Raw genomic sequence first — 14,254 nt, forward strand, 5'->3', positions numbered from 1 at the left:
GAAAATTCTCTGGTTATCATAAACTGTCACTGAATGCTAAATATTGTATAATTTTTTTTGTTGTTGACTTTACTGTGTTTTTCTCTCTCATCCGTTATGTACAAAATAATTTTGTTACTTCAAATTTTGATTAAAAAAGTCTGTTGCAACTTGCATTACATAGTCATAGTCATATGTGTTACCATGCTGGTGCTTAGTATACTATATATGTCAGTATGTTTCTATGTTTCTTGGCTTATGTAAAAGCATATGCTTTTGCTTGTACATGCTTTTGTTTGTGATTTTGTCGTTAGGTGCGTTCGACTTCTTGCAGCACTGTGCAGATCGATCGAAATCTGTCTTAAAGCAGTGCTTGCTGGTTAGAAATGCTGTCCGGATTGACGCTGCGCGGACGCAACGTGACTGTCACATGTCTCTGAACTTTAATAATAAATCTATATAAAATGCTGCGCTTCCCACCTCCAGTCGCAATGACTTCTGGGATTTCTAGAGCGAGATCGGTGCTCAAGACATGATCGGTGCTCTTTCACGCGTCCTCTGTTCTTGCAGTCTTGAGTATTGGAACTGAACTGGTACCAAACACGAGGACAGAAGACTGCTGAAGAACGCATATTGAGAAACAGCCATTGTCAAGACAATCTGCTGAAGTTCAAACCGAGCATCAGAATGGGGAAGAAAGGTGATTTAAGTGACTTTGAACGTGGCATGGTTGTTGGTGCCAGACGAGTTGGTGCGAGTATTTCAGAAACTGATGATCTGCTGGGATTTTCACGCACAACTATCTCTAGGGTTACAGAGAATGGTCAGAAAAAGAGAAAATATCCAGTGAGCGGCAGAAATGCCTTGTTGATGCCAAAGGGTCAGAGGAGAATGGTCAGACTGGTTCCAGCTGATAGAAAGGCAACAGTAACTCAAATAACCACTCGTTACAACCGAGGTATGCAGAAGAGCATATCCAATCTTAAGGTGAATGGGCTACAACAGTAGAAGACCAAACCAGGTGCCACTGATGTCAGCAAAGAACAGGAAACTGAGGCTGCAATTTGCACAGACTCACCAAAATTGGACAATAGAAGATTGGAAAAAATGTTGCCTGCTCTGATGAGTCTCGATTTCTGCTGTGATATTCGGATGGTAGGGTCAGAATTTGGTGTCAACAACATGAAAGCATAAATCCATCCTGCCTTGTATCAATGGTTCAGGCTGGTGGTGGTGTAATGGTGTGGGGGATATTTACTTGGCACTCTATGGGCCTATTAGTACCAATTGAGCATTGTGTAAACACCACCATCTACCTGAGTATTGTTGCTGACCAGGTCCATCCCTTTATGACCACAGTGTACCCATCATCTGATGGCTCCTTCCATTAGGATAAAGAAGATATATATATATATATATATATATATATATATATATATATATATATATATATATATATATATATATATATATATATATATATATATATATATATATATATATATATATATATATAATTTTTTATTTTTATATATATATTTTTTATTTTATTAATTTTTTTTACAGTGCACATAGTTTTCACATTTATGTAAACTATCCCTTTAAGCTAATGGCAGTTGACAGTTAAATCCAGTCACTGTATTTGAGTCATGCTTGTAGCAGTCCATAAATCACATAATAATGCAATTTACAGGAAGTGTGTGAGTAATTATATCTTACCGTATTTGCATCTGACCACACCTCCTGAGAGATTGTCTATATTTGATAGTGGGAGGTTAATAACTCTGCACGAAGTGTAAATGTTTGTTCTTTATATCACATTTTTGTGTTTTCTATTTCTCTACACAAATAATTAGCATCTTTAAAAACAGCATCTTACAATTTTCAAATCCCATAACCCATGATTCGATTAACGAGTCTTGCCATAATTCCAGTTAATGAATGAATATAATATATAGTTTCCTTATATTGAAAGCACATTAAATGCATATTACCTAAATAGTTCTGTTAACATTCAAACTTATCATGATCAATACCAATTTGCTTCTGTCAGTCATCTTTACTGATGACTCATAGCAGATACAGAGTTTTCTACTGGCACCTTATTTTATACCTGGCTTGTAAAACTAACATTGAGAACTTTTTTTTGGGTGAACTCTTATTGGGTGAGCTCTCATTTTTATTTTCTTATAAAGCAGAAGTGCTGAGTGTCAAAATTTTAGCCTTTGCAAGCAGTATAAGGAGATTGGAAGTCGTCCAAATCCAATGTTTACATCCACAAACTGTAACATACTGCCAGCTGAGATGCCTTTATCTGCTTGATTTTTGAAAGATTCTGGATAACAGATCCCACAATCCTCTACGTATTTTTAGCTGGTTTGTGACAACAATTAAATATAGTATATGATGGATATTTTATTTAAGCTGCATGTGAATGTACATTTTTGCTAATGCTTACACTGTTTAGCTAAAAATTTAAATACATATATTTTAGTCATTATATATTTGCCTCACTGCATCTAAAGCTCATTTGAGATATAACCAAAGTGACAATGTCTGCGTAAAGCTTTTTTTAGTCTGACTAGTGAGGCAGCAAGGAACATCCCATATTTAGCAGTGCTGCAGAGCCACCTCATGGTCATGTTCTGTAATCAACACTTCATGGTTTTGGGCTCACCTTGTAGTCACGACTTGACAGTGTGAATTTTCTGGCTGATGAGCTATGAAAACTGTGGGAACAATTGATTTCACACCGTTCTTATTTTAACAGATGTGTCAGTATATTAGTTCCTATTCAGGGTCTGAAATTCCATTTAACAAAACAAAGGACATAAGATTATATCTTTTGAACTGCATTTATTAATAGCACAGCTGAGTTCATAATCTGTATGACACAATTAGTTCAATGGTGAGAGATTTGTACAGTCTTTAATTTAGATTCCAGACATCATAGTGTGCTAAAATCATTTTTTGCGACGTTATATATTTATCTCTCTTTTTTTTTCATTTCTTCCCCAGGATGAAAAAAATCAACTGATGACCACAAATGTCTGGTTGTGGGAGGTAACTCAAAGATATTTTGCTTTCATGTTCAAGTATGTATCATAATACCTTCTTTATTGATGATTTATTGGTTTATCTACTTTTGCTGTAGGAGTGGACAGACTATAAATTGCGCTGGAATCCAGAAGACTATGGGGGAATCACATCCATCAGAGTGCCCTCAGAAACTATTTGGCTGCCAGATATTGTCCTTTATGAAAAGTAAGCCTATTATGACCATGTAAAATGTCATACAGGTGCACATATCTGATAACACAGTTGCTGATCATGGTTTTGGTGCATTTGCTCGGAGATCAAAAGATACACAATGTGTTTAATCTCTTAAAATATTCAAATCTGCATTATGCCATGGGAAGACCGATTAAACGTCCCACGTTTGCATTGCATTGATGATGATTGGAAGCTGCGCCAGAGATGCCTTGAGATTTTCTATTACAAAAAAATTATTATTATTAACATTCAAATATTTGTTTACATAATATTCAACAAATGCATTGCTTAAAATATCATTTACAGCATATACAGAGTTATTTTATTTCAAAGAGATACTGCTTATTTTCTACCTTTGGAAACATTTATTCATTTTCTTTTCGGCTTAGTCCCTTTATTAATCCAGGGTTGACTTATCCAGCACATGCTTTTACGCAGCGGATGCCCTTCCAACCATCTCTGGGAAACATCCATACACACTCATTCACACTCATACACTACGGACAAATTTAGCCCACCCAATTCACCTGTACCGCATGTCTTTGGACTGTGGGTGAAACCGGAGCACCCGGACAACATGCAAACTCTACACAGAAATGCCAACTGACCCAGCCGAGGCTCGAACCAGAGACTTTCTTGCTGTGAGGCGACAGCACTACCTTACTGTGCCACTTCGCCCCCTTTGGAAACATTGAAAATAATAATTTTGTTTCAGATTTAAAAAGGTATAATAAATAATCTGATGGATATTTTGAGCTGAAACTTTTCAGACACATTTTAGAGACACAAAATATTTATATTAAATCTTAAAAAAGGGTAGGTGTCCTTTAAAATGATACAGTTTGACTTAATATTTTAAGTCAGTTTTATTGCTATAAGTTGAGATGACTAGAAAAGTTCCTTTTGATTCAACCAAAAGATTTAAGGCAGCAAGATTTTTTACAGTGTATGATGCTGCAAGAACATTATCTGTGTCTTAAAACTGTAAAAACAACTTTGTTCGCCTGTCTTTCACATTAGGTGAGGGTGTGTGTTTACTACAAGGAATAGGGCACTTGCGTGCTGCGCTTCTGGCTTTAATGACAATATGTTATAATGCTCATAGTAAACATGCTCCCTGACATAGAAGAGAAGACACTGGCATAGAGTAAATAGTAGCTATTTTAATCCGAACCAAACCTTTTTTAATTTTGTCAAGAGCTGGAAGTTTTTTTAGAGTGATTTGTAAATCTCTGTATAGTGTTAATGAAAAGTTCTATGTGGGAAAAGAGAACTGTAGCGAAAAAAGAAAAAATTGTGATGATGTATGGAAAATTTTTTGATTTAAAAAACAGAAGGATATCTAGGAAAATTGTATGTGTACTTTAAAAATGAGAACATGTTGGAGGAATTTCACAAGATTTTATCACTCAAAGCAAGTCAAGTTTTAAAAGGAATGAACTGGAAATTGCTAAGGAGTTAATGTTCTTAAGTTGTGTTTGTTTTTTTCAAAGGTTTTTTTAATGTATAGCAATGTATTTGCATATTTTTGAATAAAAAAAGCCGAACCTAGTGACATTGACATTTGCAGTCACATTGTCTTCAAAATAATTGCTAATATTACTGTACTGTATGTTTCTCTCTTAGTGCTGATGGCCGATTTGAAGGTTCTCTAATGACAAAAGCCATTGTAAGGTTTAACGGTACCATCATGTGGACTCCTCCTGCCAGCTATAAATCAGCCTGCACCATGGACGTCACCTTTTTTCCCTTTGACAGACAGAACTGCTCAATGAAGTTTGGATCATGGACATACGATGGCACTATGGTGGATCTGACCCTTGTGGACGCCTACGTGGACCGTAAAGACTTCTTTGACAACGGCGAATGGGAAATACTCAATGCCACTGGCCAGAGAGGCAGTCGACGTGACGGCATTTACTCCTATCCTTATGTTACATATTCATTCATCCTGAAGCGTCTCCCTCTGTTTTACACACTCTTTCTCATCATCCCGTGTCTTGGTTTGTCATTTCTCACCGTGCTGGTCTTCTACCTTCCATCAGACGAAGGGGAAAAGCTTTCTCTCTCCACTTCCGTTCTTGTGTCTCTCACTGTGTTTCTTCTCGTCATTGAAGAGATCATTCCATCTTCCTCTAAAGTCATTCCTCTGATTGGAGAGTATCTGCTTTTTATCATGATCTTCGTCACTTTCTCGATCATCGTAACTGTCTTTGTCATTAACGTTCATCATCGTTCCTCTGCCACATACCATCCCATGGCACCATGGGTGAAGAGTCTTTTCCTTCAGAGATTACCTAGACTGCTGTGCATGAGAGGACACACTGACCGTTATCAGTACCCGGACATCGAGCTGCGGAGCCCAGAGCTCAAACGAGGGATGAAGAAAGGGCAACAAAAGAGTGCTGGAGGAGGACGAGCTGGAGTTAAGGAGGATGAAAACCAGGCCTGGATTGCCCTGTTAGAAAAAGCCACCCATTCAGTGCACTACATTTCCAGACACATCCGGAAGGAACACTTCATCAGAGAGGTGCTTTATGTATTTTTTTTTTTTTTTATCATTAGCATTTAGGTTAAGGATTTGTTCACATACGCTGTGCTGTAAAAACAAAGAGTAAAATTAAATTGTAACTAAATTAAACAGCTTCATTACACTCCAATAGTTAAAAAAAACAATGTACACAATAGAAATAATTACATCAACTCAAAAGTTTAGTGTATTAAGGTGAACATAAATGGGTGGTCTATACCATATCATATTTTAAACTTTAGTTGATGTGTAATGTAGCTGTGTGAACATAAACAGCATCTCTGAATGTAAGATGCTCAAAGTTCAATGCAAAGAGAGACATTGGCTTTTACAGAGTTAGCTTAGCAAAGCCTACAGCGAACACATTTGTGGACTACAAAAAAATACATCTGAGTCATAAACGGGATCATAAACTCTTCAGGTTATGCACATTCACCACGCACATACACCCTGCGCAGAAACAGGGCATGGCCAGATGCGCTTTAATGTTATAGCAGAGAAAGCTAAAATACTATCCAAACTCTGCTATTTCCACAGAGCTTCTTCTGTTTCTGTATTTAGGCTTCCAAAGTACACGACAAAAAGAGAGAAGTGCTTACAATTTAATTTTAATTATGTTACAGAGAATTATAAAAAAAAATATACCTAGCCCTTGACAAAGGACAGCTTCCAGAATCTCTCAGTTCAGTGCTGGATTCAGCTAAACACTTCTCCAACCGACAAAGCTGTAGATTGTGAGCAAAATTGATCTATTACATGCACGGTTTCTAGCGTTAATGGTATGTTGTAGAAAGGATGTAAATAAGGATGTAAAGAATGGGCAATGCTGTTTAGCAATGCTAACACTTTAGCTACAATCTCGTATTGATCAGTCAAACCGCTTTAAACACCCACAATCCTCAGCAGCACGTGCAGTGTCTCTCTATGCAGAAGTTTTCCTTGCATTAAACATCTCACATAACAAACTCGCAAAAGATATGTGAACATTTTATTTTACTTACACATGTTTATTCCAAATATATGTGAAAAACACTTGCATGAGGTGTGAGCGTGAGGTGTGCTCTGGCGTGTGCTCTTAATTTTCTGTCTGATTCAGGCAGCTAGCACTGCTAACAGCTTCTCTGTTTACACAGCGCTAACGCGTGTGCTTGTAATGGCATGACGTGGTGATGCAGAGCTGATCCACGAATCACAGCACATTATGTTAGCTGACCAATCAGAGCCTCTTGAGAGCGGGCCTTTCAGAGGAACTAGGAAATATGACCATCGTTTTCATGTTAGCTGAGTAGCAGTATATAATCAAAGTAAGATATATGAAAAAATAACATGATATTTTACAAATGAAGCATGAGCACACATTGCTTTGCATCTTATAAACACAACCAAGCCTTAAAAATACACTGCGGACCACCCCTTTTAATTCATTGAGTAGAAGCAGATTGATAGTTCCCAGCATACTTTGCGTCAGACTGTTTAAGGAAAATATGTGATAAAATTAAGTGTTAAGCTGCGATCACACAAGACTTTCAGTCAAAATTTGGTCGGACGGTTTGCCACCGAAATTTGGCACAGAAAAGGGCAGGATAAAATAAGGTGATGCTGATAAAATGAGCATTTTCTGCAAATTTTACATTTTTGTACTGGGAGGTCACATTTTGATCTTCTATTGGTCATACCCATTGACATGGTGTGAATTCGCAGGTTAGTCTTCACCAAACTTGCACTTTGGAACATAGCGATGTCCAAAACTTGTCAAACAGGCTTGAGTTTTTAGTCTGGCCCAATAGCATGAATATGAATGCAAGTGTATAAAGACATAATTGATAGTACATTAATACAAGCTTTTGCTAACTACTGCTACTGAACTGAGTGTTAATAAGAGAATCATGTGCTGCACCACCCGTCACAAACATGTTGCCTTTGTGCAAAATAAAAGATTTAAAGCTCTTCTAACTTAAAAAATAATCATTTAAAAGTTTTTTTTTAGGGACTGAGTTGCCACAAGTAATTTGAGTAATCTGAGCTTTTCAGTTCACCTAGCACCTTGATGTCAAAACGAAATCAGAAACATGAACATATCATTCATTCATTCATCATTCATTCTCCTTCTGCTTAGTCCCTTATTTATCTGGGGTCACCACAGCGGAATGAACCGCCAACTATTCCAGCATATGTTTTACCCAGTGGATGCCCTTCTAGCTGCAACCCAGTACTGGGAAACACCTATACACTCTCAAATGCACACACATAGACTTTGGACTGGGGAAACCGGAGCACACTGAGGAAGCCCACGAGAACACAGGGAGAACATACAAACTCCAAACAGAAATGCCAACTGACCCAGCTGGGATTTTAACCAGTGACCTTCTTGCAGTGCTAACTACTGAACCACCGTGTTGCCCATGAACACATCAAACAATGCTAATCTACATTTGACATCTATACATTGATGCCCCTTTAGACACCAAAATAACATCACAAAGGTCCCTATCACATTACTGTCCCTATCGGTGCAGTAAGGCGCAAGACATGTTTGGTTGCTATTTTCAGACCAGTGCAACCATAATTTTCATGCTTTGTGCCACGTTGCTTAAATAGCAAATCCATTTGTGCCACTTTGTGGACTCATGGACGTGCTGGTGTAAAATAGAGGTGTGCTAAGGCACATTGTTGGCGCGTTGCTATTTTGAAGAACTGAAACAGACTGCGCCATTGACCATCTAAAAGCAGGTCTAAAGTCCAGCACTGAGCGCGTTTGTTATGCACCTATGTTTTAATAAAAACAAGTTTAGATTTGTCCACCTGTCAGGTTTTTGTCCACCTGTCGGGTTTTGGAGATGTCACTATATGGTACATAAAGAGAAAGAGAAAGTAAAGAGGCCGAATTGTAGAGGCTTGTTCTTTATGCGTATTTGTTCATCCTTAAAATACAAAAGTGCATTCGGACACACCCTTAATGCTTTTGCATCATGCACTTTAGACTTTGTGCCTAGATTGCTAAAATAGAGACCAAAAAGTGATAAATTATATATAAATTATAATATAAGAAAACTTTAAAAAACTTCTGAAAGCTTCAATTACAACCTCAAATTCACACTGAATTTTTTTTATCCCTACAATGCATGTAAACTAGCTTGAAGTCAAAATGACATAAAATTGACAACTAGCATTTCTGTCAAAAAACATCAAAAATGCTAATTGATTTGATATCCGCTGACTACCTTGATGTCAAGACAGCAACAAATTAACATCTAACATTGCCATCAAAAAACATGTACAGGAGAGTCCTGTAATCAATATAAAACAATATTTGGATGATGAATAAAATTTGATTAATTTTGTTTAAATATTACATTAAATAATGTTTTATAAATGTATTATTTTAAACCTTAATTTATTAGTTTTAAGTAAGTGTTTGTGTCAATTAAAAAAAAAACTTAAAGGCAATTGAGAAATTGAGGCAAGAATTCTTCCTGCGTGAAAGTCCCCCATGCTAATTTTACACGTCATAATTTACACAATTTACTCTGTTAGCTTACAGATGAACAATTAATCTGTGCCAGTTTATGCACTGAGAAAGATGTTTGTCTTCGTTATCCTTAATCAAAATCTGAAAAAGTATTTCCACTCTGGAACGTATCCATTCTCTGATGTCAGTTTGACAGCTTGGGTAGAATATTCTTAATCACTCCTTTATGAAGATAGTGAGGAGTGATTAAGAATGCAAATTAGCTATCTAGCTAACTCTGACACAATATTTGTGTTGTGCATAATGAACTAATCTAAAGAAAACTATTAGTAGGAAATACAACTTTCAAATTACACATTAAGTTTGGTACTAATATAAAGTCTTTGAAACATGCTTTGTTATTAAGATGAAAATCAGTTTAATGATGTAATGTATTTACTGTTTGGTCTGTTTTTCTTTCTCAGGTTGTTCAGGACTGGAAGTTTGTGGCTCAGGTGTTGGACCGGATTTTCCTGTGGGCCTTTCTCACAGTTTCTGTGCTTGGGACCATCCTCATCTTCACCCCAGCTTTGCAGATGTTTCTCAGCACATCTTAAAACCCTTTTAAAAATCTCCTTTACCCTCAGTAACAGTCTTATGACCCTAAGAAATAAACGTAGTTCCCACAAGATTACGGTAATCCCTCTGTAAGTCTTTTTTTGACCTAGCCACATCTATAATCCCTCAAAATTCAACTTCTATCTTTTCCTCTTTAATGCTTCGCTCAATAGTTTGGTGGCTGTGTGTGTGTGTGTGCGGGTGAAGTTTGGGGGTAAAAAGCAACACTCAGCAGAAATGAAGTGGAGGTCTTTTTTTTTTGCCAAGTTAACACATTATTAAAAAAAGTTTTGAAATCTCTTAAGATCTTGGTTTTAAAAATCCTCAAAAATGTGACTTTATACATTATACTGTACGTCACAGTTTACCTAGTCTCTTAGGCCTGTCAATTTTTGCTTTCAGGTTTTATTCATATTTTATTTTAAAACTATAACTGTGCTCACCATCCATGCAATACTGTATGGTGTAAATCTGTTTCTTAATAGATAGCAAATTATTATAGTTTTTAATTTATCTCTCCTTTTGTAATAAAAATGCTGACTGTGTGGAAAATGTTAACATCAGATTTGAATTTCATTTAATTATTTAGTAGTATTATATTTTAATGGAACCCATAATTGCTTTAAGTTAGCTGAAGCAAATATGCTGGAATCAAAATAAACTTAAAAACACATTATTTCAAAACATCCAACCCAGGCTCATTCTGATTACGTACCCCTGTATTTATTTCTGGAGAGAGCAAAATATGTACCAGGAGCTACATTTTTGGCAGTTTTTGTTTGCGCAAATTCACCAGAGGATGTTGTTTATGCTTTTTGATATCTCAAAGTTCTCTCGCGAGTGCCATTTGCACCTGCTCTTCTTACATAAATCCACCCGAGGTCGCTGTTGACTGACTGACTTACTGACTGATTGACTAACCGTCCGATCACCCAACCCTCCCTCTTCCCTTAACCCAACCAATAGTGATTTAAAAAGCACCGACTGACCCACCCACCCACTTCTCTAACCCCAAATGACAGTGTTTTCAAAAGCAATCCAGAAAAAAATGAGCCCTTTCGGCAACCTGATTTTTACCACACTTTCAGATTTTACCAAATTCTCACCCTGTTATTTACTTGTTTATTTATTTTTTTTGCCATTTGTTTATGTCTTACCTGCTTTCTGGAACCGTTCTTTGTCAAACTCGAATCCCATTGTCATGGTCAACACCACTCTGTGTCTCAAGTCCGTCGACATACGTGTCAAGCTACCTGACAAACTGGTAACAGCGGAAAAGCCATCCATATGAAGGTAAACTGTCAGCTGGTAAGCGAGAAAAGGAACGGCATCATACTGCCCCGTAGTGTTTGTTTTAAAGATGAAATGCAGCCATACAAATCTCTGGCTATATAATTTGCGATTTCCAGAAATGTATATACGTAGGGCTTGTGTTTTCAAAATGAGTCTATGTTGCAACCATTATTTGGTCATATACCTGCCATAGAGGGTAAACTTGTTAAATGTTATTATTGTGCATAACTACACGGAGTACTGCAACCTACTGGATAAAACTATAGTGTGGTCTTACGAATGGATTTTTTTAGTTTAAATACCTATAAAATCAGAGAAGTCCGAATTATTAGTCCCCCTTTTAATTATTATTATTATTATTTTTTCCAAATGATGTTTAATAGAGCACGGGCATTTTCACAGTATGTCTGATAATATATTTTTTTTCAACTGGAGAAAGTCTTGTTTGTCATTTGTTTTGATTAAAGAATTATTTCTAAACTGCCAAAATGAGTTGACAGCAGTTCCCAAACTCTGGCGTTTTAGAGACTAATATGACTAATGACTAATATAAATGAGACATTCATACTGAAAGCTCAACGGAAATGTGATGGATATTATTCTCAGTACTTAAAAATATGATGGAATGAGTGCATATTTAAATGCGCTGTATCTATGACAAATCGTGCAATGTATATTTGATTTATGCAGGGTCTTCTTTCCCCCATCTTCTTGTATTTTTGGCTGTTTTTTTTTTTTTTTATGTCAATTATCACATTAAGTCCTATTAATTCCTGATTGATGTTTTTCTCTCATTTGCGAATTGTGCAAATATCAATGTAGCACAAACTACGTGAAAAAATACTACAGATGTCCGCAGGTCAAATATGAAGGCTCAGGTTGATAACTAGTTCTTTTTATATTTCAATTGAAATGGTAAAGTTGAATTTTGAAACTTGGATATGGTAACTGGTATTTGTGTTTCACACAAATGCTAAACATATAGTACGAGAATATGCAAACCTAATGTTTCCAAATTTGGAAATTTTAGAATAGCACAATATCAGGCACTCTAATTTCTGTCCTTTGCATTTTTGCATACCTTTGGATGAAATCTATGCCATGTGTTAAACATTCTAGATCTCTAGATCTTTTTGTCGCCAATTCAGTGGAAGCAATGGTAGAGATCGCCTGATCACAACTGATTTAAGGTCAGTAAATTGATATATTGTATCATTTTTATGTTTAATTGAGCAAAATCAGTCACACAAATTAATTTAAGTCTTGTCATGTGATTCATGTTTTTTGGATAAGTGTTTTGTACTTTGCACCTTAGTGAAGCACTTCTTCATGCTTCCGACTAGGCCAGCAATTTGCTCAAGAAACTCAGATAATTCAGTATAATTGATTGATTGATTTGATTGATTGATTAATTAAATTACAAATCTGAGTCTTTTCCTTTAAAATTAATTAAAATTCTCAAACAGGTGAAATTCAGGCAAAATGGACACCATAAGAAAATAGTTTCAAGTGGTGCTCACTGCAGAGCCACTTGGGCAGAGCTGAGCTCCAGCAAGGAGGAGCTTGAGCTCCAGCTCCTCCTTCCTTGCACTTCTTCTACGAGTGATGTCACTGGGGGTTGGGGTTAGGGGTGGAATGGGTGTACGCATTAAAACAGCTTACAGGAGGAGGAGCCAGAGCTTAAGCTCCCCCTCGCTGGAGCTCAAATGGCTCTGCAGCGAGCAGTGTCTCAATAGTTAGGCTGAATATTTTCACAATAATATATCTTTTTGATTTAAATAACATAAAAGACCAGTTCTCTTTTATTTAAAGGTTATTTGAAACAGAATATATTGCCAGAATTTTACTTCCTCTCTAAAACATCTCTCTTTTTCCATTAATTACACTGAAACCATACATTAAAGTCAGCATGAAATCTGTACATGAATGGTCAGTGCATCCTCTGCGCATTCAGCCACTTTATTACTGTATTTTAAAAAATGATTAAAGGAATACCTTGAATAATTCCTGTTTCATGTTGCCTCACTGCATGTTCATTTCATATAGAATGCTGCGGGGTGTTACTAATAGTTTACTTTGCTTTTTTGATAGATAGACTTTATTCTAGAAGCTCCTTCTTCGAGACTGATATTGTCTGTCTTCTCAGAGAACCAAAGAGTGTGAAATATTTCCATTTCCAAAGGGTGTGAATTCCTCAGATGTCCTTTCAAGCCACATCTGGGCTCCGTAATCATTGACATAGCAACTGATAATGTGTAAACAGTAGATTGAATTTCACGCTGTTGTGCCATTTCTTTTCAAAGCATGAGCTCTAGCTGGATTCTTTTGAGGTTGTCAATATCGAAGGCATGTCACGAAAACAAAATGGATTCTGTTAGGGCTGCACACTATATAGTTTCAGCATCGATGTTGCAATGTGATCATTAGCAATAGTCACATGATATCGCAGGATATACAATGCTAGTTTTGTACTAAAATTAATAATTTGCATATGATTTTGAGGCCTGTGACTATAATTATTTTAAAAACATTCAGGCATAAGAAATTGTGCCGTTTGAAACTTTAATAACAATTAATTTGAGTGTATTATTTTTATTATTCAATTACTGTACCTGAATACTGTTAAAGGGCAAACGTCAAAACACTGTTTATTTCAATTGTATCTGTTTCTCTATTGTATTTATAGTGTGTATTATATTATAAGCAGATGCGCTCACTTACAGAATCATCATAATCAATCTAAAATGATCAATCCTTTCGAAATAGAGATATTTAAGTCATCTGTTGAAATTCTATTCATATCACAATATATATATATCGCACAATAACAAAATATCGCAATGTTAGATTTTTCCAATATCATGCAGCCCTAGTTTTTGTTCTGTTTTAACACACCAACATGATCAAAAATGCAGTGCAAAAATGGTAACTACATAAGTATGGTAAATAAAAATGTTTCTGATAAACCCTTATGAAAATGAACCATGTTTTTTAGTATAGTAAAATTATAGTGACCATTTTTTTCCCCATAGAGTTACTACTATATAGTTTTACAAATCTAAGCATAGTTTAACCATGGTATTTGTGGTAAAACTCTGATTATATGGAAGTTA

General features: G+C 36.1%; 1 protein-coding gene across 3 annotated transcripts in view; it reads left to right on the forward strand.

Annotated features, from left to right (window-relative positions):
- The window catches only part of chrnb3a (cholinergic receptor nicotinic beta 3 subunit a), a 30,978-nt gene extending 17,854 nt beyond the window's left edge, over window positions 1–13,124 (forward strand). For all 3 annotated transcript variants that reach the window (XM_056460075.1, XM_056460083.1, XM_056460093.1), the window contains exons 3-6: window positions 2,998–3,042; window positions 3,134–3,243; window positions 4,879–5,782; window positions 9,716–13,124. In XM_056460075.1, the coding sequence (XP_056316050.1) occupies window positions 2,998–3,042; window positions 3,134–3,243; window positions 4,879–5,782; window positions 9,716–9,847 (1,191 nt within the window). In that variant the 3' untranslated portion in view covers window positions 9,848–13,124. The remainder of the gene's footprint in view (window positions 1–2,997; window positions 3,043–3,133; window positions 3,244–4,878; window positions 5,783–9,715) is intronic.
- The last annotated feature ends 1,130 nt before the right edge of the window (window positions 13,125–14,254 follow it).

This window comes from Danio aesculapii, chromosome 1 (assembly GCF_903798145.1).
Source record: "Danio aesculapii chromosome 1, fDanAes4.1, whole genome shotgun sequence".
Classification (NCBI taxonomy): Eukaryota; Metazoa; Chordata; class Actinopteri; order Cypriniformes; family Danionidae; genus Danio; species Danio aesculapii.